Genomic DNA, 25,373 nt, shown 5'->3' with positions numbered 1-25,373 from the left:
TCAGTGGTGGGGACTTCTGGCAGGTGTGAGGCCCTGGGGGTGCTCCTGGAGCTGGGGAGGAGGATCCGCGAGGCAGACCAGGTCTCCACCCTTGGGTACCTTACCTTTCCAGTTGGGAAGGAAAGAGAAACTGTGAGTAAGGAAATAAATAAACAGGAAATACAGTGCCAGGAAGAAATGGAAATGGAGGCATGTGCTCAGAGTGCTTGGCAGAGTCAAGGGGCTGTTGAGAGCAGAGGAAGTGTGACGTATGAGCTGAGAACAGAATAATAAGAAGGAACTGGTGGGGGAGGGGAGTATGGGAATGCTAGTCAGAAAGAAGAGGTGGTGCAAAGGTCCTGAGGCAGGAAGGAGTCCAGAATATTCCTGGACCAAGAGTCAGTGTGGCTGGAAGGACAGGAGTGAAGAAAAACAGGGACAGGAGGGACCAGTCCTGCAGGGCCCTGTAGACCATAGGAAGGACTCTGGATTTTATCTGTTCCCCGTGACTTGGAGCTTTGGCAGCTTTTGAGTAGAAGCATGATGTGATAGGACCTGTGCTTTCAAGGGTTCCTGTGCACTGTAGAGGCGAGAGCAAGGACAGGAATTTCAGGGTCCAGTCAGAAGATGACAGCGACTCTAGTGTGGACCGGTGTCGGGAGAAACACCCAGCCTTAGGATGGGGGATGACTGACAGTGAACTAATTAGAGGGGACATTACATTTATTGTCCCATCCTCTGCAGATTCATTGTTGAAGCCATTCTGTAGAGGTGACCTTGGTGCTCGCCACTTGGTTTCAGAGTCAGCATCTGTAACAGGGCTCGGCCCACCATGACCTGGTGCCTGGTTTCATACGGCTCATGAGCTAAGACTGATGTTTATATTCAAAAATATTTATTCATTACTTTTAAAAATTTTATTTATTTATTTTGTGGTGCTGGGGATTCAGTTTTACATTTTTAAATGACTGGGAAAGATCAAAAGAAGAATATTTTGTGGAAAGAATCATATTTCATGACACAAAAATCGTATGAAATTTAAATCTCAGTGGCCAGAAATAAAGTTTTATTGGCACACAGCCTGCTCATTTGTTTCCTTACGGTTTACGGGTGCTTTCGCCCAGAGTGGCAGAGTTGAGTAGTTGGCAACAGATGCTGTCTGCCTACAGAAGTGAAAATATTTACTGTCTGGCCCTTTATGGAAGTTGGCCAACCTGTGATCTAAAGGAATTGTCCAGATACTCTCCAAAAATCAGCCGTTAGTTTTGAAGCGAGGTGCAGCCACTAGTGCTTTTCTTGGCAGATTCATTGCCCAGGAACAGGTGGTTTAGCAGTTCTGGTGTTCTATGGCCAGGTGCCATTAAGAATGCTCACATGTCCGGGGAGTGCCACTGCCATGGAGACGTGTATGACTTATTACTCTGTAGGGAACACAGGCTCCCGCCCCCATCAGTGCCTCCCCAGGGATGAGGCCTGCAGGTTGTGTCCTCAGGAGGAGGAAGCTCCCGTCAGGGTGGTGTGGAGCTTTTAAAGCTCTTTCCTCTGGGAGTGTGCCAGCTCTCCTAGGACTGCAAAGCCTAGACCTGGGTAAGGGTGACTCCAGGACCACTTGCCCTGGAGCCCTCTGGCCAGCTAACCAGACTCCAGCCGTCTCAGGCTGGGCAGTGGGGCCCGGGAGTCCGCATCGTAACCAGCTCCCCAGGGGGTACGGGTGCATGTCGAAGCTGCATCACCCCGGGCCTCCTTCCAGGGCCCTCCTGCCTCTGTCCCCACCAGGCCTGGGCAGTGCCTGTCCTGACCCGCGCTCACGGGGGGCCAACTGGTCTCAGTGGATCTTTACTGCGGCACAGGGACAGGCATTCTCGCCATCCCCAGGTGACAGACGGACACACTGAGTTCCAGAAGAGTGTTAGTGACACGTTGGGAGTTGAGTTCAGTTTGAGTTGAGACTGCTCTGGGGCTCACATCAGGGTGGGTGACACCAGGCAGAAGGGCCTCCTGGGCTACCTTGGCACACGTGCCCGGCTGGGGCAGATTTGGACCCGTAGCGTGAGGAGTCCCAGCAGGTGCGCCACTTAGCACTGGACGGAGGAGTCGAGGGTCCTCTGCAGGTGAGCAAGAGTCCCTGCTCCCAGGGCCCTGGGAGAGGTGGGGTGCTGGCTGCCCTTTGCCCTGCTGGGCAGGAGAGCCCAAGGCAGTCCAGGCTTCTGCCCACCGTGGCCTAGGGTCCTCTGCCCCCCCATCCCAGCGGGCACACCCAGGGGCAGGCAGAGGCTCTGGCCGCTTCGGGAGGGAGGGCTGGAGGGTTCCTGTCTTTCTGGAGCTGGATAAAGGGCCCTGGGCCGTTGAGCCGCCTGTAACCCCAGCTGAGTTATGGAGGCTGAGGAAGAGGATTGCAAGTTCAAGGCCAACTGTGTCCTAATTAAATGAAAAGGGAAAGTTAGAGCACCATCCCCAGCAGCAGAGACCAGACAGAAAACCAGGGCCCCAACCAGGGCCCTGGGCAGCAGAGCCAGTTCCCAAGCCTTTCCCTCCCTCCCTCCCTCCCTTCCTCCCTTCCTCCCACCCTCCCTTTTTCCCTCCCTCCCTCTCTCCCTCCCTCCCTCCCTCTCTCCCCTTCCTCCCTCTCTTCCCTCCCTCCCTCCCTGCCCTCCTGACAGAAGCCAGGGTCCAGCAGGGCCAGGTAAGCCTGGACCACTGAGCTGCGTGCCCAGCCACCCCCGCCTCCCCCGGCACACCTGGCCTGCCAGACAGTTGTCCAGCCGTTGCCCACACGACAGGACTGGCCTTTGCAGTAAGGCCCACGGTGTCAGGCCCGCTGTCCTCCCATTTCACAGATGGGGCAGCGGGACCTTTCCCAGAGCCGTGCAGCCAGGAGGGGCCCGACTTCCAGCTGCGCCTTCGCCCCGTGCGGGGCTTGGTGTGTGCGGGGCTTGGCGCGGGGCTTGGTTCTCTGGCCTCCTTGGACGCTTCCTAAGGAGTCTGGCATGTGCAGATCCTCGGTCCCGGGACAGGGAGGGACAGGGATACAGGAAGAGCAAGGGCTGCCTGGCTGGCCCTGGTTCCTCCGCTCCTGCGGGTGCATGGCCTGGGGGGTGGTGCTCGGGTGTCTGGGGAGGGCACCCCACACCTGTGTGCTGAGCGGGGCTGGGAGTGAGAGCACCCTGGGGCTCAGAGGGGCCTGGTCACCCGCCTCGCTCGGCCCTCCCCTCCCAGGGCTGCCAGCCGCGAGTGCCCCCGGCCGCGGCCTGGGCTCCAGGACAGAGGGCGGCGGCTCTCGTTTTGCTTGTTCTTTCCCCTGGGACATCCCACCCTGGGTCACCCTGCAGCTGGAGGGCCACCTACTGATGCTGCATGGCACACAGGTGCTAGAGGCCACTCAGAAGAGCCATGTGATCCCAGGGCACCATGAGCCCCACGCGGAGTTCGCAGACTCCAGGCAGGGCCGCAGGGTGGCGGCTTCTCCTGTTGACCACTCAGTTTGCTGTCCTTCAAGTGCTCAGAGCTGAAGAGGGGGACCCAAACCATCTGGCTTTCCCTCCTGAGGTGGGGCTGAGAGGAGCGGGGCGGGCCTGCCCAGCACCCCAGAAGGGACCCTGACCTCGAGCAGCCAGGAGAGCGGCCTCTGCTGCCCAGCCGCTTGCCCCGCCAAGGCCTGTGCGGCTGCTCTGCCCGCGCCTGGCCCGGCTGCCCCCAGCCTCAGAGATCCATAACTGCCCCTGGGCACAGGAGCCTAAGGCCTCTGTGGCCACAAGCAGTTCAAGGGGCTCATTTGGGACTCAAACACCTTCCCGTGTCTGGCACCAAACGGGGAATGAGACTCAGCCGAGAATCCCAGTCCAGATGGCGGGCACACAGGGTTGGCACCGGCTGGCCCAGAGGCAGCTTGCCCCTTGACTTACCTTTCCAGCAAATCGCTGACTAGTCAGTGCCCAGAAAGCTCTGCTTCAGACTGCGCTCTGTCACCCCTGCTGTGTGGCCCAGGGCAAGTGCCTTCCCCTCTCTGAACCTCAGCCATTCATTTAGCAGACTGAGCTCAACCCAGACATAGTGTTTACAGTGAAACAACCTAAGGGAAGCTCCCAGCAGCATCCAACTGGCAGGAGCCCCAAAAAGATGCCCAGACCACGGGGAAGAAGAAAGGGGAAGGGGCGGCTGCTGGACTTGCCGGTCCTCCCCAGTGAGAGCTGAGCAAGAGCACAGGCCACCAGATGGGTCGCCGTTCTCCTGGTGTCGGGAGCAGGACCTGAATGGACTCGTGGGGTCCCCCAGGCACCCGGGGCTGGAGAGCAGGAGTCCTGGCCAGGGGAGTGGAGAAACAGATGGGGTCCAGCCTCTGTCCGTGCCCAGTCTGCCCGCAGTCATGGCCCGGGGTATCTGGCCGCCAGCCTCAGGATTTAATTAAGTTAGCGACGAGCCCAGTGCATTTCTGGGGAGCCAGGAGCTGTCCCTGCTGTGGATTAATTCTTGTTTTTCCTTCTTTTTCCCCCTCTCTCTTCCCCTCCTTCTTTCTTCCCAAGGAAGAGAAAAAAAAAAAAGCCTTATTTATTCTCATTTCCCCACTGTTGGCATGGCAACCCAGGCGTACGTTACGGAGCTACCGGCAGCCCCGCAAGCATCCCAGCCACCGCAGGCCCCGCCCCAGCCCCAGCCACCACCTCCACCCCCAGCGGCGCCCCAGCCCCCCCAGACACCCACCGCCTCGGCCACCCCCCAGCCCCAGTATGTCACCGAGCTGCAAAGCCCCCAGCCCCAGGCACAGCCACCAGGCAGCCAGAAGCAGTACGTGACGGAGCTCCCGGCCGCCCCCACGCCCTCGCAGCAGGCTGGCGCGCCCACCCCGGCCCCCGCGTCCCAGCAGTACATCGTGGTCACCGTCTCTGGTAAGTCTGCGTGTGCACCTGAGCCAGGGCGCTCGGGAGTGACTCTGGGAGGGGCGCCTGGGCCCGAGCACCCAGCTCTGGGGTCAGGAGGCACTGGGGGCGGAACTGGCCTCGCGCTCCGGGGGGAAGCCACTGCTGTCCAGCCATGACCGCTCGGCCTGGGTCGCCTCATCTGTGAAGGGGACCTCGTGGTTCTCGTGCTCAGGGTGCTCCCGGTGGGGCTGGCCCAGTGCAGGTCCTTGGGGGGACTGGTGGGAGACTGGAGTGTCACCTTGCTCCTTGGAGGAGCAAGACCAGGGCTGAGCCAGGGTGTGGGTCTGGCCAGCTCCTGAGTGTGGCCACCCTTGTGGCCTTGGAGGAGATGAGCGGGAACTTGGGCCATGGTGTCCCTAGGGCTCCTCCCAGGGCTCCCTGGCTGAGCCCAGCCGGGCGGAGGGGCCCAGGGCGGGGGGGCCCAGGGTGGGGGGCCCTGGCCACCACGGAGCTGCAGCTGCTGGCGGGTTTGTCTTCAGCTCGTTCTCGGTTTTGCTTCCATTTTCTCTCACTTGCTGTGCGCTCAGCTTCTGGCTGTCGTCTCCCACGAGCCTGTTGCGCCCGTGCCCCGGTTGTTCTCCTGGGAACGCTGGCAGCGGGGTTGTCTGGGGGCCGTGAGAGGCTTGGTGTCCGTCTCTCCCAACTCAGAGACAGGGTCTCCCTGAGCTGCTTAGGCTTCCCTGAGTTGCTGAGGCTGGCTTTGAACTCAAGACCCTCCTGCCTCAGCCTCCTGAGCGGCTGGGATCACAGCTGTGCACCACGTGTCTGGCCAGGTGCCCTTGTTGAGCTGACCCCTGGTCCTCCAAATCTGCCCCTCCAAAGGACTTTAAAAGCTCCACGCGCCCCATGCCCCCTCTAGTGGAGGCCAAGCCACTGCCTGGTTTGCCAGCCCCCAGCCCGCCTGTTGCCACCTGTTCCTGGCACACCTGCCCGGCCCACCAGCCCCCTGTAGCTCTGCAGACCCGCAGGCTCAGTCCTGCCTCCTGGCCTGGGCCTGGCGGCGCCTCCCCCTGCAGCACTGGGCCCAGACCTTGGCCTGCGGCCTCCTTCAGGTCACTGGGTGGGAGCCCCGCCCCTCCCCACTTCACCTCCCCCTTGCACTCTCCCCCTTGGACGTGCCAGGACCGTAGTGAGGCCGACCATCCTGACTCCCTGAGGGCAGGTCTAGTCTGAAGTCTTTGTGAAGGACCGGGGAGTGTGCCTGACCTAGAGCAGCGAGAGCTGGACGCCTGGCGTGGCCCTCGGGTGGCCAAGAGCAGGCGGGAGACCACCGCCTCCACTGGAGCTCTGCCAGCCCTGGGGCCCTGGCTGACCTTGGTCTTCCTCCTGGATGAGGGTCCTTCCCGGCAGTTGGGCTCTCCGGGGTGAAGGTCTGGAGGAGGCCTGTGGCCTCCTTCCTCTGGCCTCAGTGTGTCCAGCTTGTCTTGGCGGTCCTCCAGGGAGGCCCCAGTCCCTCAAGGTCAAGGTCACCATGAGGTCTTCCAGTCAGACAGACCAGGAGAAGGCTGGGGGAGATGGCCTCCATCCCTGCCACCCTGGTGGCATGCTCTGGGTGCTGCGTACCCACGAGGGCAGAGAGCAGGGAACCAGCCTCCGTGCCATGCCCCAGCCTCCTTGGGTCGGGCTGTGAGTGGGGAATCTCGTTTCCTGCTGGTCCAGGTTCCTGCCCTGGCTGGGTCGCTGGGCAAAGCTTCCTCCATTTGTTCTGAGGAAGAGGAGTTGGCTGGCACCCTGCCCTCAGCCACTCCCCCTCACTAGCTTGGCATCCCGTGTCATCTCAGAGTGGCCTGGGCACGTGAGCCGGCCCCTGGGCAGGAGTGGAAGCCGACACCAGCGAAGGCTGTGGGAGGCGCCGGGCTGCTCTGGAGCCAGGAGCAGTGGAGCTGCCCGGAGTCCACGCGGGCGGGGTGCGGAGGTCCCGGGCCAGGCCCGGACGCAGGCCAGAGGCAGCCTGTCCAGCTGGGCCTGGCGTGCTCTGCTCTGAGGTGACTCTGGAGGTGAGGGCAGGAAGCTCGAGTTTCCCTGGTCTGGAGCAACCCTGGCCATAATCCCCTCCTCAGCCACCACGGACATCACCCAAAACCTGCGGCGGGTGCCTTGGCGCCCGCCTGCAGCCCAGCTACGCAGGAGGCTGAGGCAGGAGGATCACAAGTTCAAGAGCAGCCTCTTCAGCTTTGTGAGACCCTCAGCAACTTAGCAAGACCCTGTCTCAAAAAATAAAACGTCCCAGGAAGGCAGCTCCGTGGTTCAGTCCCCAGCGCCCAAACCAAGCCAGGCCTGAGGTGGAAGCGGGATGCTGTGGGCTCTGGACGCTGGCAGGAGGGTGGCGCCAGGCTGCCTGAAGTAGAGACGGGCGGCTCCAGGGAGGACCAGGCCAGCCTCCCTCCTCTGCTCTCCCACTGGCCTTCCTTGGAGTCCAAGAAGGCATGTCCCAAACAGGGGAATGGAGGGTGCTTGTCCACATCCCCGAGTACAGATGGGCAGACACAGGGCAGACAGGACACACCCGGGAGCAGCGGAGTCCCAGAGCTGCCCCCCCCAAGGCCCCTGTGGGAAGTCATCCCCGAGCCAAGGAACAGGAAGGACAGGGCCAGCTGGCTCTGTTGCTCGTGGGGAAGGGGGCCTGGGCCAGCAGGGGCACCAGGGTTCCAGCCTGACCCCCGGCCTCTGAATGTCTCTGGCCTGCCCAGGAGCTCACTGCTCACTCCAACAGAGGAGGAGGGAGGAGGGCAGCCCCTCCTCGGCTCAGAGACAGGAAGCCAACGGTGCTTCCCTGGAGTGGAGGTCCCCTCCTGGTCCCCCCTCCCCATAGTGAGGGAGAGACTGAGCCCTGGTGGACAGGGACTGCACACAGGGAGCCCCTCAGCTGAGGAGCAGACTCACCCGCCCACATTCCTGCGCGGCCCCTCGTGCCTACTGGCCTGGCCAGCAGAGGGTGGGGGAGGATCCCAGCGACCCAGCCCTATGGGCCACCCAGACACAGGACACAGGCCCGATGATCTCAGCAGGTCTCAGGTCTGCAGACACACAGCGTCCTGCTCCAGGATCAGCGCCATGCCCAGCACCAGCTTTGCTGCCACACTGAGCCAGGCAACGCCGTGGCACCTCTCTTGTGCTGGGCTGGCTCCCCGTGCCCCATGGACATCCCAGGTGTGCCAGGCCTTCACGTGACTCGGGGCCGGCTCGGGTTTCTCCCAAGGGGCCGCTCAGGGAAGCCTCCTGCACGGCGCAGGGAGACGAACGCAGACTTGAAGAAGATTCCAGCAAAACAGCCGTCCGAGCCACCTGGACTTGGCTGCCCAGGCAGCTATCCACGCAGGGTTGGGACTGTCCCAATGCCAGCCCCACGTGTAGCCACAGGGAGGCTCCCCCAACATCTGGCAGCCCTCACCCCCCACTCACACACACGTTCTCTGCCGTGGCCTTGGCCTTGGGGTCCTTGAGTCCACGTAGAGGGCCCTCCTGCTCTGCTGGGACGTTCTCTTTTGTTCCCCACAGCTGAGGACCACCCCCCACTTTGGCGCATGAGCCCCACCGGCCCCACCCTGGGATGCCCTGCACCTGAGGTGCCCGTGGGTTCCCAGCTCGCCGAGCCCCGGGTCCGCGTCCGCACACCACCCCCGGCGCCTCGGCCCAGCAGAACCAGCGACTCTGGGTTCTGCATATGGTGTGAAGTTCCTGTGGCGCAGAGAGGCCTGTGTCCTGGCCTGCTGGTCCCCAGCTGGTGACCTTGAGCAGGCCACTTCCCTCCCGCCTCTGGTGCCTTACTGGGAACAGTGGGGAGAGCGCTGGGCCCAGTGCCCCGGAGCCGGGCATCACCTCCACGGCAGCAGCCTGCGTGTCTGAGGCCGAGGACGCTGTGGCCCTCTCGTCTCGTGGGGGATGGGTGGCCTCTCTGACTTCCCCTAGGAAGGGGGGCTGAGGCCTGACTCCTTCTGGCGTCCATGGTCCTCCCCCACATCACCTCGGCCTCTGGGGCTGCTGGGGGCAGGACAGGTGAGGGTCTCCTGGCCAGGGCCCCTCAGGGACGCTGTTCCTTCCTGCCCCCCTGTGGCCCCTGTTAATCACTCAGCAAGATGTGCATGAAATCCGACCTGCGCTTGCCTGATAGCATCTCCGGGTACCAGCCTCCCTCCTGCCCCGACCTGCCCCCGCCCCGCAAAGGCCCTTCTCAGGCAGCCCACGGGGAGGGGAGTGTACCCAAGAGGGCACACGGGAGCCTGCGTCCCTCGGGGGATTAGCTCGCCAAGGTTGTGGGTATAAAGCTGCCTGTGCGCCCTGCTGTTCCTACAGAGGCAGGCCAGGAGGGAGGGCCAGCGGGCGGCCCTGGACAGACAGGCAGAGGGGCAGGGAGCGGGCAGGCGGGCACCATGTTCTATGATTGCCTCTTCTTAGCTGCCTGTCAGCGTGAGTACCCTTCGTCCAGCTCTAAGCCCCTTGCACCCCTCCTGCCCCTCGAGGTCAGCGAGGCTGGGCGGAGCCCCTGGCTGTGGCCTCTACTGTGGCCAGCTGTCTCCTGGGAAGCCGGGGTCGTGCTGGGGAAGGTGGGCCAGCACTTGGTCCTCCTAGAACTGCCAGGAGAAGGGTGGTCACTTCACTGTTTGCCCGGGCCCTGCCTTTGGGGAACAGGGCCAGCCTCGACTTCTGTGGCCTCGTGGCCCCAGCACCCTGTCCGGTTCAGCTTCTGGATAAGAAGGGTCAAGGGTTGCCTCCAGGTGTTAGAGTCCCTGGGTGCTGTCTAGCGCCCACCCCACCCCGGAAGGGCACTGCCAGGGCTGGCCAGGGGAGCGGAGGGCTCTTGGAGAAGCAGGCCTTGTGGGCTGGGCTCCAGCTCTCGTCCTGCCCTCCAGGTGGCTTAGGCTCCCTGTGGGCGCAGAGCTGATCTGGTGCCCCCTCCCCCACAGAGGGTGCCATGCGAGCCAGTGAGACGGTGTCAGAAGCCAGCCCGGGCTCTACAGCCAGCCAGACCGGCGTCCCCACTCAGGTGGTTCAGCAGGTGCAGGGCACCCAGCAGGTAGGATGGGGGACAGGCCTGCAGGGGGACAGTGCAGGTTGGGTTCTCTGGGGCCTTGCCTTCCGTCCATCAGGACATCTGCTCACTGTTCTTATCAAGATGGGCACCTCAGCCCCCAGGGATGCGCATGTCAGCCGCCCCCCCATGTGCATGTCAGCCCCCAGGGATGTGCATGTCAGCCGCCCTCCCCACAGGGCTGGGCCTCCCCGGGGAGCTGGCCCGGCTCAGCTCCTCACACTTTGACCCCCAGCGCTTGCTGGTGCAGACCAGTGTGCAGGCCAAGCCGGGCCACGTGTCACCCCTCCAGCTCACCAATATCCAGGTGGCCCAGCAGGTAAGCCTCCCACCGTTAGCCCCCCCAGGGTGGGAAACCAGCCCCTGTGGCCTGCTTGGCCCCATCCTGAGGCTTCCCCACCTCCTGGCTCTGGGTGGTGGGGTCCACCAGGGAGCAGGGCCTGGCCATCTGACTAGAGCAGTGAGGGTAGTGGGGAAGGGTAGCGGGGCAGCAGGGGCCAGCCGCAGCGTCCTAAAGCAGAAAGCCCAAGGAGCCCAGGGCAGCAGGGGAGGGCGTCTGTCCTCCGGAAGGCCGCATTTGGGTTGCCAGGGCTCACCCCCATTTCCCATTGATCAACACAAAATTGGACAGATTCTATTGGCTATTTATGTGTGTGAGGTCCTGGGGAGGGGCTCAGGGCCTTGAACATGCCGGGCCGGCGCTCCAGCCCTGAGCCGCAGGTGAGATCACCTTGGCGTGGGCTCAGCTGGGCCTCGGGTCCACACTCTCCACTGCCACTTCCTGGATCTGCGACCTCAGATGAGCACTCGAACCTTCCTGAACCTCAGTGTCACCCCCTTGAAGTGGGGCAGTGACTGCTGTGTGGGGCCGTCAGCGAGTCCCTGGGCTGAGAGGCAGAGAGCACTTAGGCACCACCTGGCACCTCTCAGGTGCTCAGCAGAGCCCCGGGCTGTCAAGGGTGATGGCTTCCCTCTTTCCCCCGGCTCCAGGCTCTCCCCACACAGCGTCTGGTGGTGCAGAGCACAGCGCCAGGCAGCAAGGGTGGCCAGGTGTCCCTGACAGTCCACGGTACCCAGCAGGTGCACTCGCCTCCTGAGGTAGGTGGTAGCCCCTCAGGACACTTGAGGTTCCCTTGCTGTGAGCCTGCTCCTTCCTCTGCAGTCCTCCTGCCCTCTCCGCTCCTTCCCTGGCCTCGTGGCTCTGGGCTGAGCTGCCATGGGGTCTGGCTGTAGGAGGGGGGTAGCTTCCTGGGGTTGAGGTGGCCTCTACAGGTCCTGCTCAGGGGATGGCATCACAGGACACAACATGGCTTCCTTTTCCATCTGAAGGGTGGGTGGAACCCCTTCTGAGAGTTTGGAACCACGTGGTGGATTCTGGGGACCACACACATCAGTGAGGGCTGGGGACAGTCAGGAGGCCTGGAGCACCGGCCCCAGCATCAGGGGCTTGGGGCCAGGGCCTGTCTCCGCTGCTGGTGCTGCTGGGCCTCTAGGCAGGGCTTTGAGCCTCGGGAGCCCAGGGCTGTCTGGGTATGAGAGATGGGCAGCCAGGCATGAGGGGGCACACCTGTAATTCCAGCGACTGGGAGACAGACAGGAGGATCTCAAGTTCAAGGTCAGACTCAGCAACTTAGTGAGGCCCTGTCTCAAAATAAAAAACAGAAAGGGCTGAGGGTGTAGCTCAGGGGTAGAGGCTCCTGGGTTCAATCCCTAGTACTGGGTGGCAAGGGAACAGCTGTCCACTGCCCGCCAGCTGCTGTGGGAATGACAGCCCAAGCCTGGCGCAGAGCAAACGGGCTTTGTAGCCAGCCCACCTGTGTGGCCCTGGGCGTGTCCTTCCCCCTCTGCCTCTACTAGGAAGCAGGGATGCTGTGGGATCCTGGTGAGTGAACACAAAGCGCTCAGAGCAGCACCTGGTGGGACTCGGCACATTGTCTGTAGGTGCTACTGTCATTACTGTGACTTAGGAGAGCCTCAGAGGGCTGATTTAGGGGGTGCTTCCATGGCCCAGCCAGACTTTCCCAGCCATAAGCTCTGTCGGGTCAGGGCTGCAGCTCTTCTGGAGAGAGCAGGTGGCCCCTGACTATGACCAGCACCCCAGAGCTGAACCCTCTCCTGGGGGTGACCAGGACTGACGCAGGCCGAAGCATCTGGATGCGCGAGTACAGCCTGTGATGAGCGTGGGTGGTGGGACAGACACCGCCACCTGCTGCCCTCTCCACAGAGCCTCCTGAGAAGGGGGTTGGGGCCCAGGTTTCCCGAGATGCCCAGAGCTCAACCTGACCTCGCCGTGTCTCCTTCCCTTGCAGCGGTCGCCGGTGCAAGCCAATAGCTCCGCCAGCAAGACGGCTGGGGCCCCCACGGGCACAGTGCCCCAGCAGCTGCAGGTTCATGGTGTCCAGCAGAGCGTCTCCGTCACCCAAGAGGTGCCTGGCCAAAGCGGGCAGCAGCCAGGGCCAGGGGTCGCAGCCAGCTGGCCTCTGCAGCCCCCTTGGCTGTGCCTCTGGCCTGTTAGAGCCAAACACGCAGAGGTCCAGAGCCTCCGACTAGCACCTCCACCTCTCCAGATGCAGTGTCCTGGGGTGGGGGGCTGCGCTGAGGGTGAAATGCAGAGCCTGCAGAAGGCGCCGTGGGCGGGGCAGCCTCAGACCAGCTTCAACAGTCCACTTTGGTCTATGGGGATCCGTTTGCCCAGAGGAGGTCCTGAGGCCAAGTCCCGGCGCATTCACAGGTCTCAGGCAGAGGCCCTAGTTTCCAGGTCCGCGCCCAGCCTTCCAGGGGAGCCCGAGCTCTGAGCTACAGCCACAGCAGCGGGGGAGGTGAAGGGCAAGAGTCATCTGCTGTCTGTTGTGGTTGTTCAACTCGGGGGTTCCTGGCCCCTCATAAATCAGATGAAGCTGGGCACCATGGTGTTTACCTGTGTATGATGCTTAGGAGGTTGAGGCAGGAGCTCATTTGAGCCCAGGAGTTCAAGGCCAGCCTGGGCAACATAGGGAGATCCTGTCTCTTAAAAGCAAATCAAAATAAAACCAAACCAGAAAAACAAACAAACAAACAAAAAAACAAATGGAAGCCATAAGCTCCCAGAGAAAATTGGAAACCCCATCCAGAGGATTCACAGATTTTTTTTTTCCCTGCCCAGTGCCAGAGCCCCTGTAAATCTCCAGACCTGGGTTCAAGTCTCAGCCCCACCACTTAGCACCAGCCCCCACCCCCTCCAGCCACTGATCCCTAGTAAGGACAGCTTACTATGTCCTTACTGAAGTATAGGCACCAAAGATAAACCAGGTCCGTGCACTCCTGAAGGACCTGCAGAGAGGGGAGGAGAGCAGAGACCCCCCACCGCCTTGGTCCCAGGTCCAGTGCCTGCCCGTGCCACCTCCTGGCAGCCTTACCCCGCTGGGCCTTGTTTCCCGGGCCTGTAACTGGGTGCCCAGAGGCAAGGCATTGGTGAGCCTGGACGCGCGGTGCTGGGCCCAGCAACAGAGTTGCTTTGCTTTGGCTGGAGAATGGTGCGTGTTTTTCTTAGTGGCTGTGGTGAGGTTTAGGTAGGTTCACTGTATAGAGGATGGGGACTTCTCTGGCTGCAATCGTGGCCACGGATACCGCGGCCTCACTTGTCTTCTCTTTCCCTTCCTTTCCCAGAGGTCTGTGGTCCAGGCCACCCCGCAGGCACCCAAAGCGGGCCCCGTGCAACAGTTGACCGTGCAGGGACTTCAGCCAGTCCACGTGGCTCAAGAGGTAGGTGCCCCCCCATCTACCTAGGGTAGATGGGGGGTGCAAAGTGGGCCTGGTCTCCTGTGAGGGATGGGAACGCAGGTCCCTGCCCCGAAGGGGGGTAATGGAACCTCCTGGGGTCCTCAAGGACAGAGGGCTCCAGGTCCGGCTTCAGCCTGCACCCCTGTCTGTGGGCTGCGGATCCGCCCTGAATCAGCCCCCTTTCAGGGCACCTCATGCCCAAGTTTTGCTAAGAGAGATCTGGATTCAAATGCCACTTCTTTCTAGCCTGGGTCCCTTCCCCCTCTCCGCCCTGAGGCGCTGGGCGGGACCGTCGCCTGGGTTGCTGCCTGTGCGCATTGCAGCCCGGTGGGCTGCGAGGCCAGTGACGCCCCAGTATCTCTGTTTGTCCTCCAGAGCTCAGACAGTCAGTTTCCCGCTAGGAAGGCAGAGCAGCGAGAGCCCCGGCCCACGCCGCAGCCAGAGCCGCCACCCCGGCCGCCCACGCCCGGGCTCGGGCCAGGCGCGCTGGTCCCGGAGCCGCCGCCACTCCCATCGGTGTGCAGCGGCGAGGCCCGGCAGCTAGGCAGCCCCGAGCCGCAGCTGACCCATTACGAGCCAGGCGTCGAGCAGTGGGTGGAGCTGGTGGGCGTGCTGCCCCCGCACCTGCTCCTGCCGCAGCAGAAAGTGGTCCTCGAGCCCCTGCCCGGGCTCTCAGCCCGAGCCAGCCCCGACCAGAGGGTCAGGATCCAGAGAATCCCCCAGGTGCTAGTGTTCAGCACGGCCGCCACGGCCCTCAAAGTAGGTGGTGGACGCACGGGCGGGGGGCAACGGGGGGCGGGGGCATACCCCGGCTGCCCACCAGGCCCCTCCAGCCCTGTAGACCCCATCTCCGCCCTGCAGGTCGGTCTAAGAGCCCGCCTCCAACATCCCACAGCAGGTGCCAGGTCCTAGGCTCCATCCCTGCAGATCAGGGTGGGGGTGGAGGTGGGATACTGAAGCCCCGCCCCTAAGGCACTCTCAAGTCATTGAGGTTCTGTCGGGCAAACTGGCCCCAGGCCCCGCCCCTAACATCCTGTGCTGGGCTAACAGGCCCCGCCCCTGGGGCCATGTGTAGTTCCAAGCTCTGGCTTTAACTACACCTTGTCCCCATTCTTGGCCCAGCCCCGAGGCCTACCCTTCTGGCCCACCGTCTGACCTGCCTGGGCTCCCCTGTTGCCCATCAGCAGGCCCCACCCTTGCCGTCTCCAGCAGAAGCAGAGTGTCTTGGCGGTCCTCCTGATACAGCTCTTCCTGATTCCCAGCCCCAGCTGAGGCTGTAGCCCCCATCAGGGTGTGGTGTTTAGAGAACCCAGATGTGCACCTCCTAGTCAGTGACCTGGCCTCCGGGAGAGCTTGAGAACCACCAGCTCCACAAGGCAGAGGCCGGAGCCACCCCTGACGCTGCTGCCTTCCTCCTGCCCAGGTGCAGCAGCTCCAGCAGGTCCCGGTGCCACATGTGTACTCCAGCCAGGTCCAGTACGTGGAGGGCGGCGACGCCAGCTACGCGGCCAGCGCCATGTAAGTGGGCAGGGGCACAGGGAGGGCAGGGCAGGGGCGTAGGTCTGCTCAGGACTCCAGGCCTCAGGTGACAGCCAGGTGGGTACCACCCAGGGGCAGCCAGCAGCCCACGGCATGCCAGAGCAGAGGGAACCTGGCATCCCAGCCAGCACAGGGCTTTGGGCCTCAACCAGCCTGGCCTTTAGAGGTAAAAAACAACAAAACAAAGTGCCTTTACACACACACACACACATTTTTACAAGATAGAAAGTTCCTGTGTGTTAGGGACATTAACAGTGAAGAGGTGACTTGGATCCTGGCCGCCCCACCCTGCCCAGGGTGACCTGTTTCTTTGTTCCTCCCAGAGATTCTCCAGGAATAGAAACTGTTCCTTCCTTTCTTCAGAAGTGGAGGCCGGGTCTGTCTCACTTCTTTGCCCAGCCTGTCCTTGGCCCTCCCCTGGCTCCCCCATTTGTGCACATAGGTCCCTCTTGGCTTCTTGAACACTGCCCAGCACTCCTCTATACAGGTGTCCCTGGTCCCCAGGCAGCCGATACACAGGTGTCTCTGCCAGGTACTGCACAGGGGCCAGTGTCCTGTCCCAGAACAGCCTCCGGAGGCCGACTCCTGGTGGAGGCCCTCCACGGCCTCTCCCTCTCCCATCCTCCAAGCAGAAATGCCGCGGCTAGATTGCTGCTGCTGTTTCAGTTTCTAGAATTTCCATTTGGTTTTCTTTGCATTCGTCTGATTTTTTTCTTTCGTCCTTGCCACCTGTCCTTGGGGGCACCGTGCTGGGATTGGATTAGCTCAGAGAGTGGCTCTGTCCTTGGGTCATGACGCTCTAACTGACCCTGAGGAGTGTGGTCCTGGCACCTGAATTGCCGTCAGTTTGTTTCCGGTGCTGCTAACTGTCTCCATGTGCAGCTCACCCCAGTGGCCGGGGCCAGGGGCGCCCTTCCCAGGAGGAGGGCTGCCCCCAGGCCCGCCTCGCTGTTAGCCGCAGGGTGGGCCCTGCGCCTGGCCTGGCTCCTTCTGGGGGCACTTTCCTTGGCTTCTGCCTGGACTTCTCCCTCCCCACGGAGCTCATGGCTGGCCGTTGTCGCATTCTTCTGCCATGTGAAGTTCTTGCTTTGGGTGTGTCTTTTTTCTGTCCCTCCTGGCAGACTGTCACCAGGTTCCCAGCCCCCTGCCAGCATGGATCTCCATGCTGGCCACAGCCGCGGCCCCTGGGCTTCCATCCCTGGCTTTGGACATTAATTTATCTGTTCATTTAGCAAATATCTACCAGTGCGTGTGGTGCTGGACGGAGCCCGGGGTGCCCACGGTCTAGAGCTGCTCTGCACCCCCGCTGAGCTGCCTGCCCAGCCCCGCACAGCATTTCTGGAGCATGTGTTGCCTGTGGGGCCCTTGGCTGGGCCCTTGGCTGGGCCTGGCCCTGGGGAGGAGGCACGTGCTCCTGGCATTACTCTGAGGTAGACGTGGGCCTCGGTGATCAAGAGCTGGACCCTGGTGTCCAGTGAGCAGACCACTCACCTTGGGTGATGGAGCCGCCCGGCCTCCTACCAACCTCCTCTCACCTCCCTGGCCCTGCCCGTGGGAACTGACCCGAGGGCGTTGCTGGTACAGTCCCCAGCATACAGTAGGCGCTCACTGCATGCACATCAACATGCCGGGAACCAGCCCAAGGTTGCAAATTTCGTTTTGTTTCTTCGGCTAGTTCTTGGTAGGTGGCCGAGTGCCGCAGGTGACCCAGCCCATCTAGCTCAGCTTCCTCGCTTTCCGAGTGGGCGGTGACCCTGGCACTGAGGGCTGCCCCATGGTTCCGTGAGAACCTGCCCTCAGGCCCAGGATGCTGCCGTCAGTAGGAGGAAAAGGGCGGCGCTGGGACTGCTGCATCCCTGGCCCCCTTCTGGGACCTCCTCCCTCCCACAGGACCGTGCCCCTCGGCCACCCAGCTCTCCCCGCCCTGGCCCTCACGCCCACCCCCTCTGCCTCTCCCAGCCGCTCCAGCACCTACGCCTACCCCGAGGCCCCGCTGTACACGCAGCCGGCGGGCACCAGCTACTACGAGGCCGCAGGCACGGCCACCCAGGTCAGCTCACCGGCCACCTCCCAGGCGGTGGCCAGCAGCGGCTCCGTGCCCATGTACGTGTCCGGCAGCCAGGTGGTGGCCAGCTCCGCCAGCAGCGGGGGTGGGGCCAGCAACGGCAGCGGAGGTGGCGGAGGCAGCGGTGGGGGAGGCGGCGGCAGTGGGGCTGGCAGCGGTGGCAGCAGCAGTGGCAGCAGCAGCGGCGGCGCAGGCACCTACGTGATCCAAGGCGGCTACATGCTGGGCAGCGCCAGCCAGTCCTACTCCCACACCACCCGTGCCTCGCCAGCAACGGTAAGCGCCCGGTAGGAGGTGGGTACCCGGGCAGAGGTGGTGGGCAGTGGGCATTGGAGCTGGTCCCTGGCAGTGGTTGCTGGCCACCATTAGTAACCTGGTACGGCAGTGTCTGTGTGCGCTCACCACGGGATGGAATCCTCACTGTGTGACCTCTCACGAGTTACTCAGCCTCTCTGGGCCGTGGCAGATACGTGTGAGGCCCTTGGAGTGGTGCCCAAAGAAGTGTCACCTCTTCTGAGTGTCACTTGACAATAGAGGATGGATGGTAGTGAAGGGAGAGGCAGGCACCCTCACCCGGGAGCTGTGAGGAGTCCCTGAAGTCTGCCCACAGGGCCCCTCGTGCCGCTTGACGGGCGTGCTCCCGGGTCCCCCTTAGGCACAGGTGCAGCCTGACTTCCGGCCTCCTTTTCTTCCACGTCTACTTTTTAAAACGCTGGCTGTGACCTGCCCCCTCGATTCTGTGACCACCTGGGGGTGATGCTCTCTCTGGGCGCCCCTTCCTCACATGCTTAGGTTTGGGGAGACCACCCTTGGCCGGCGCTGGGGCTGCCGTGGAGCTCCACGGTCGAGCAGGGACGCGCGTCCCTGGGTCCCTCCCCTGCACCGAGGGACCACACAGAGCACCCTGACTGTCCCCTGAGCACCTCCCTCCTGGTGTCCCATTCCTCTGCCGCATTGTCGAGGACACTTTCCAGATGGAGTCACGCCTCATGACCGTGGTGCCAGCTCATCTCCCGCCAACTTTGTGTCTCAGTGGCTCCCTGCGGCCCGTGGCACCTGGCCTGGGCGGTGCAGTTCCCTGGGGGGACTGGGGGAGGACGGGGACTGATGTGGAGCACTCAGCCGCCGCCATCTAAAAAGTGGAAGCGACCCTCAGTGGTGTCCTCGCTGCCCCTCCCGCCCAGGTCCAGTGGCTCCTGGACAACTATGAGACGGCGGAGGGCGTGAGCCTGCCCCGCAGCACCCTCTACTGCCACTACCTGCTGCACTGCCAGGAGCAGAAGCTGGAGCCCGTCAACGCCGCCTCCTTCGGCAAACTCATCCGCTCCGTCTTCATGGGGCTGCGCACGCGTCGGCTCGGCACCAGGTGGGGTTCCTGTCCCCAGCTGTCCTTGGGCTGTGAGGTACACCTCAGCCGCAAGACCAGCCAAGATGAGGTGCTGAGGTGCCGGGCCTTGCGTCCTCGTCTGTGCAGGGCAGTGGGGACCACCCTCCCCAGTGCGTGGCGGGTAGGGTGCGCCTGTGCGCTTAGGGCGTTGCGCGTTGTTAGCGCCAGTGGTCAGCAAGCACTTGGCCGGCGCCTGCGGCCCTGTGTCAGGATGGGGGGCTCAGCAGAGAACCAGACCCTGGCCCTGTCCCGAGAGGCCTCAGTCAGCAAGTGGGGGCCTCTGCTGGTACCCACAGCCCTGTGTGTCCCCTGTGCGTCCCCAGGGTGTCGGCCCTGGCTCAGCGGCACACATCTCCACCTAGCCCCCCGGGAGCCAGAGTCAGTCTGGCACGGTGCTCCCAGGGCCGGCCCTCACCCTCGGCTTCCTCCCAGGGGCAACTCCAAGTACCACTACTACGGCCTGCGCATCAAGGCCAGCTCGCCCCTGCTGCGGCTGATGGAGGACCAGCAGCACATGGCCATGCGGGGCCAGCCCTTCTCCCAGAAGCAGAGGTAGAGGAGGGGACACCAGGAAAGCCACCCCACCCAGCCGCCCGCCCCCACAGCGGGCCCACCTGCCCCCTCTCCCGCAGGCTGAAGCCCATCCAGAAGGTGGAGGGCGTGACCAACGGGGTGGCCGTGGGGCCGCAACAGGCCGTGGGGCTGTCCGACATCAGCGCCCAGGTGCAGCAGTACCAGCAGTTCCTGGGTGAGCCTCCCGGCAGGGCGGGGCCATGCTCAGGGGCTCGGGCTGCCTCTGCTGGGGTCGGTTACCGAGGTTCTGTGCCCAGAAACGTCCCCAAGGCAGATCCCCGTTCCTTCCAACAAGGGAGCGGTTCTCTAACCCGCCACGCTGCGCGGGGGTTCCAGATCCCAGGCCAGTGGCGCAGCAGCTCTGGGGGCCAACCCAAATGTCAGCCTGTGGACTGGAGGGGCAGGCTCCCTGCTGCCCGCCCAGAGCCCTCGTGACGAGGTGGTGGCACCCCTCCAGCTCTCCGGCTGCTGTGGGCTGCAGAGGCAGGTGTGCAGCACCCAGGGTTTCCAAATAGCAAGACAAGAAACCCAGCCCCTTAAAGCCGCTCAGGGATGCTCCTGGCACCCAGGAAGCCCCAGAGCTTCGCGCGTGCCTGCCACGCCTCTGTGACAGGGGCATGTGGTGGCTGCTTTCTGGCTCTTACCCATGCAGCCCAGGCACCTGGCCTGGGTGGCGCAGCTCTAGGATGTCCTGTGGCACGCAGTTCCCTGGGGGGACTGGGGGAGGACGGGGACAGATGTGGAGCACTGTCGCAGAGGGGCGGGGGCCGAGGGGCGGGAGTCCGCCTGGCAGAGCCGGGGTGTCCTGGAGTGATCTCCATGAACAGCCCCACACTGGGGCCCTCGGGCTCTGGGTGGCATCCCTGGAGTCCTGACTAGGCCCTGGTGGCCTGCTCCTGGTGGTCAGGTGGGTACTAGGAGCCAGCCTGGACTCAGTCCCATGTCCCAGGGGCCGGCCCAGGGATGCCCCTTAGCCGACAGCCAGGGCCAGCAGGAGCCTTTGTCCTGGGGGCTGAGACCCTGGGCAAGGTGCTTGCCCTCCCCGAGCCTTGTCATCCTTTGTACATGGGGGTCCCCTCCTTGGGGAATTGGTGACAACCCCGTAGGATGCCAGGGAAGGCCGGGGGCGGGAAGGCCAGGGCACAGGCCTCATTATGTGCACCCCCCAGATGCCTCTCGGAGTCTCCCCGACTTCACTGAGCTTGACCTCCAGGGCAAAGTCCTGCCCGAGGGCGTCGGGCCGGGGGACATCAAGGCCTTCCAAGTCCTGTACCGGGAGCACTGTGAGGTAGGGCAGCTGGAGGAGCCCGTGGGCAGGGGAGGACCGTGCTGCCCGCTGCCCCCGAGCATCCCGCCCGCCTCCCCACAGGCCATCGTGGACGTCATGGTGAACCTGCAGTTCACGCTGGTGGAGACGCTGTGGAAGACCTTCTGGAGACACAACCTCAGCCAGCCCAGCGAGGCCCCCGCACTGGCCGTGTGAGTCCTCACGTGAAGGGGGAGGGGTGTGGCCCTTGTGGTTCGTGTGAGTGCCCTGGACCCCCACGGCCCATGTGTGTCTGACACCCAGAGCACGGGAGCTGGGCACCGGGCAAGGCAGCCCCTCCGCCCTGGAGGAGACCCCAGTGTACAGAGCCCAGGAGCCCCGTCAGACTGTGGCCTTGAGGCCCGAACCAGCCTGGCCCTGAGCGTCCGCAGGAGGCAGGAAGTGCCCAGTCAAACCCCAGTTGGCAGTGGCTGGCTGGTGCCTCCGTCGTTCTGGGCACAGGACCATGGAGCACCTGTGTGACCTGGGGTGGGTGCCCGCAGGCACGATGAGGCTGAGAAGCGGCTGCCCAAGGCCAGCCTGGTGCTCCTCTCCAAGTTCGAGCCTGTGCTGCAGTGGACCAAGCGCTGCGACCACGCGCTGTACCAGGGCCTGGTGGAGATCCTCATCCCTGACGTGCTGCGGCCCATCCCCAGTGAGTGTGCGGCCCGGCCCGCCCCGCCCCGGAGTGCGCCCCTCCCTGACCGCCCCCCCCCACTGCCCGCAGGTGCCTTGACCCAAGCGATCCGGAACTTTGCCAAGAGCCTGGAGAGCTGGCTCACCCACGCCATGGTGAACATCCCCGAGGAGATGCTGCGGGTGAAGGTGAGGCCGGGCCGCTCCTCCTGGCTCTGGGGCCGCGGGCTTCGCTCTCCTGGGCTCCACAGGGGCTGAAGACTTGTCCCCACACCTGTCCTGGGGAGGACGGGAGTGCACTTGGGGAACCTGGGGCCTCAGGGAGGACTCAAGTGTCGTCTTATAGAGCAGCTTCCTCCAGTGCCCACTGCTGAGACATGACCCCTCGTAGCAGTGAGGACTTAACATCCTAAAAATGTATAAACCAAGCCAGGCCCAGGGCGCACCCTGCAGCCCCAGTGACTGGGGAGACTGAGACAGAGGATCTTGTGCAAGGCCCCTGGGCAACTCATAGTAAGACCCGTCTCAGAAAATAAACAGGCCTGGGGATGTGCTCAGTCATAGAGCACCTGGGTTCCATCCCTAGGGTAGCAAAAAAATAAAAATAAAAACCCAATATGAATTTGCAGTAGTTGTCTTCAGACAACCTGGTGAGAAAGCACTTCTTGTGTTCAGAGTGGAAGAGACTTTTTTAAACAGACAGTGTCTGTAAGGAAACGGTGAGCGCCTTTCCACCAGTGCTGCACGTTCATTAACTACTCAGGTGCAAGGGATGAGGCGGCATGTGCTGGCTTTTGGGCAAACAGCATAGAAGCTAAAAAAACTCCATATCTGCTTCCGCCCCGCCCCCAGTGCAGTGTGTCCAGCCTAGGGTCATGTGCAGTGGGCCAGGGTGGGGGAGGGTATGCCAGGTAAGTGGGTGGCAGGAGGAAGCCTTCAGAACTGGCAAGACTCATATGCTTGTTCGTTCAACATGCATTTATTGAGCACCTACTGTGTGCTCGGCTTGCTTCTCAGTGCTGGAAGGACAGCACTGAACAAGAGGGACAGTCACCCTGCCCTCCTGGAGCTGAAATCAAGGGTACAATAACCAAAAAATTAAAAAGTCTAAGAAGTGTGGTGCCCTCTATATATTCCATTGTTTTCTTTCCTTAAAAATAACAACAATGGGCTGGCTGGGGACCGCAGCCTGTAATGCCCCGATTCCAGAAGCTGAGGCAGGAGAACCGCAAGTCCAGGCCAGCCTGGCCAACTTAGTGAGAAGATTAAAGGGCAGGGGTGGGGGAGGGCGCTGGGGAATCCCGCTTAGTGGTAGCGTGGTGGCCTGGGTTGAGTCTCCAGTACCAAAAGGGAAAAAAAGGTCAGGTCATGGGTGCAGTGGTGCTGATTGGAATGCAGTAAGTTGGTCTTGGGCCCACGTCAGTAGGTGGACACCCCAGGGCACATCTTTCCTTTTAAAGCAAGGGAAAACGGAGGAAGCTCAACCGCTGCAGCGGGTGAGGTGGAGGCTGGAGGGTGGGTTCCGAGGAAGCCACAGCCCCTCTGGCCCGCACGCAGGTGGCCGCGGCCGGCGCCTTCGCGCAGACGCTGAGGCGCTACACTTCGCTCAACCACCTGGCGCAGGCGGCGCGCGCCGTGCTGCAGAACACGGCGCAGATCAACCAGATGCTGAGCGACCTCAACCGCGTGGACTTCGCCAACGTCCAGGTGAGCGCCAGGCGGTGCAGGGGCGCGCGGGGCGGCCCGGCGGGGGCGAAGGCTGAGCCTCGGGCGCGGCCCGCTCCCCGCTGTGCTCCAGGAGCAGGCCTCGTGGGTGTGCCGCTGCGAGGACCGCGTGGTGCAGCGTCTGGAGCAGGACTTCAAGGTGACGCTGCAGCAGCAGAACTCGCTGGAGCAATGGGCGGCCTGGCTGGACGGCGTCGTGAGCCAGGTTCTCAAGCCCTACCAGGGCAGCGCCGGCTTCCCCAAGGCCGCCAAGCTCTTCCTCCTCAAGTGGTCCTTCTACAGGTGCGTGCCGGAGCGGGGCTGGGTGGGACCAGCGAGGCCACGCCCCAGGACGCCAGTAGCGCGGGCCCTGCTTCCTGGGTCGGGCCAAAGGTGGAGCCCAAAATTTCCTTCTGCTTGGAGCGGATGGGACCCTAGAGTCCCGCTGCTCGGCGTGGGTGGGACTGGAGAAGCCTCCGCCTCCGAGGAGGGCGAGGCTCAGGTGCTCTTTCAAGAAAGTGGGGGCCTCGGCCCTCAATGACGGACAGCCTAGGAGAACCAGCGCGGTGTCCCGTGTCGGTCGCCGGGCTCGCGCGTGCCGGGGTGCATTGAGAGACAAGCGGGAAGAGCGGCTGAGCCGGGCCTTAGGGGCTCTCGGTTGCCATCCCCAGCTCCATGGTGATCCGGGACCTGACCCTGCGCAGCGCCGCCAGCTTCGGCTCCTTCCACCTCATCCGGCTGCTCTACGATGAGTACATGTACTACCTGATCGAGCACCGCGTGGCCCAGGCCAAGGGCGAGACCCCGATCGCGGTCATGGGCGAGGTGCGCACCACGGGGCGCTGAGGGCTGGGCCCGGCTCCAGGCGGTGGGACCCTCACTCTCTCTTCTCGCCTCTCTCCAGTTCGCCAACCTGGCCACTTCGCTGAACCCTCTGGACCCGGACAAAGGTAGGCAAGGCGTGTCCCCACCCAGGCCCGGGTCCCGGAGGTGGGGGGCAGGGAGGCTGGGGTGGAAGAGCCGGCCGGGCGCCGACACCCCGCGCTGAGCCGGGACTGGTCCGTGTGCCCCAGACGAAGAGGAGGAGGAGGAGGAGGAGAGCGAGGACGAGCTGCCACAGGACATCTCGCTGGCGGCTGGCGGCGAGTCGCCTGCGCTGGGCCCCGAGGCCCTGGAGCCGCCGGCCAAGCTGGCGCGGACCGACACGCGCGGCCTCTTCGTGCAGGCGCTGCCCTCCAGCTAAGCCCGCAGCCCCGCCCCGCCCCGCCCGCCCCTCCGTTCCTCCACGCCAGGGTCCCTCACGGCTTCTGTGGCTTCGCTGTCACCCCTCCAGGCCCCGACCAGGGCAGGAGGGGGCCTCCGAGACAGGGAAGGAGAGGGGGCCCTGCCCCCCCATGGGGCCGGCACAATCACAGGGCTGGGCGGAGCCGCAGCTGCAAACTCTGACACAAAAGACGTGCCTTAAGGAACCCGCCGCGGTGCCCAGGTGCCCCACAGGGCAACCAGCTCGGCCCCTGCCTCCCATCCCGCCAACAAGGTCGCAGCATCTCCCCCACAGGCCCGCCGCCCAGGGGGCAGGCAGGCAGGCCCCCTCTCCTACGGAACTGTTAACTTATTCTGCTCGCTGGCTTTGCACAGCCTGTCCTGGGCCCAGCTGAGCCCCAGGCAGGCGCAGGTGGGTGGCACCTGGGGACCCCCACTGTCAGCAGCAGCCCCGGGACAACCCCCCACCCCCAGCAACCCCACTGCTTCCCCTTTCTTGGTATAAGTGCAATTAAAGTTGTGGGTGTTGCATCTTCTCCAGAGCTGGGCCTCCCTCGCCCCGTGGCCCCTAGAGAGAGGGGGCCACTGTGCCGGCGGCAGGGGCCGCGGCTCCCAGCTTCCAAAGAAGAGCAGCGGCTGCTGCAGGGCCGGGAAGTGCCCGCGCCCGCCAGGCCAGTGCTGGGTGCTCCATGCATCTGAGGCCCTGCGCCCTGCGCCCTGTGCCCTCTGCGCCGCTGGTTTGTAATGGAAACTTCTCCTGGAGACTCGCTTCTCCTCCGTGCCGTGGACCCCGCCCCCCATGACTATTGTGCGATTTGTGAGCGCCGCCTGAGCGGAGTTGGTAACTTGTTGGGTTTTTTTCCAACCATCATGGCCTTATCTGTTCCAGTTTTCTCAGTGTTTTCAACCTGTGAGATAGATGTTTATGGCAAAAAAAAAGAAAAAGAAAAAAAATGGAAAATCTGACCTATTGTATAAGAATCACTATTTTGTGTGCTCCGCGTGCTACAGCTTTTGGGGTGGCCCTGCCACTCCCCCAATGCCCACGGGGCCTCCCCTCTCCCCGGCGGTGAAAGTGTCCACGCGTGTGGTAGTTTAGTGTGCCGAGCTGTTTTCTACCTTTTTGTAGTCTTTCTTAAAACACAATAAATTCCGCTGTGATATTTGTCTGCTGCTGACTTGCTGGGCCTTGCTGGGGGCCATGGGCTGGGGGCTCC

At 63.2% G+C, this 25,373-nt stretch overlaps 1 protein-coding gene and 1 long non-coding RNA gene across 6 annotated transcripts; one reads left to right on the top strand and one right to left on the bottom strand.

The window, feature by feature from the left end:
* Window positions 1-1,026: 1,026 nt before the first annotated feature.
* LOC120891511 (uncharacterized) lies at window positions 1,027-8,396 on the bottom strand. Its single transcript, XR_005735980.2, has 3 exons — window positions 6,209-8,396; window positions 2,718-5,500; window positions 1,027-2,397 (listed from the first exon to the last, which is right to left on the bottom strand). It is a non-coding gene; the product is annotated as an uncharacterized LOC120891511 (long non-coding RNA).
* Window positions 4,550-25,319, top strand: Rfx1 (regulatory factor X1). 5 transcript variants are annotated; one of them, XM_040290367.2, is made up of 21 exons: window positions 4,550-4,862; window positions 9,800-9,909; window positions 10,160-10,243; window positions 10,915-11,022; window positions 12,234-12,350; window positions 13,570-13,665; window positions 14,059-14,442; window positions 15,107-15,201; window positions 17,182-17,563; window positions 18,472-18,653; window positions 19,107-19,226; window positions 19,307-19,422; window positions 20,417-20,535; window positions 20,617-20,726; window positions 21,057-21,208; window positions 21,281-21,378; window positions 22,747-22,896; window positions 22,988-23,196; window positions 23,565-23,718; window positions 23,798-23,843; window positions 23,967-25,319. In XM_040290367.2, the coding sequence occupies exons 1-21, from the start codon at window positions 4,550-4,552 to the stop codon at window positions 24,134-24,136; spliced, it is 3,315 nt and encodes a 1,104-aa protein (XP_040146301.2). In that variant the 3' UTR covers window positions 24,137-25,319. The 5 variants fall into 5 exon arrangements, with proteins under 5 accessions (XP_040146301.2, XP_040146300.2, XP_040146302.2 ...); XM_040290366.2 differs by having other exon boundaries at window positions 17,113-17,563; XM_040290368.2 differs by lacking the exon at window positions 10,160-10,243 and having other exon boundaries at window positions 17,113-17,563.
* The last annotated feature ends 54 nt before the right edge of the window (window positions 25,320-25,373 follow it).

The sequence above is a fragment of the Ictidomys tridecemlineatus genome, chromosome 2 (assembly GCF_052094955.1).
Source record: "Ictidomys tridecemlineatus isolate mIctTri1 chromosome 2, mIctTri1.hap1, whole genome shotgun sequence".
In the NCBI taxonomy this organism is placed as follows: domain Eukaryota; kingdom Metazoa; phylum Chordata; class Mammalia; order Rodentia; family Sciuridae; genus Ictidomys; species Ictidomys tridecemlineatus.
The sequence above is the reverse complement of the archived record's forward strand: the minus strand, read 5'-3'. Positions and strand labels throughout refer to the sequence as shown.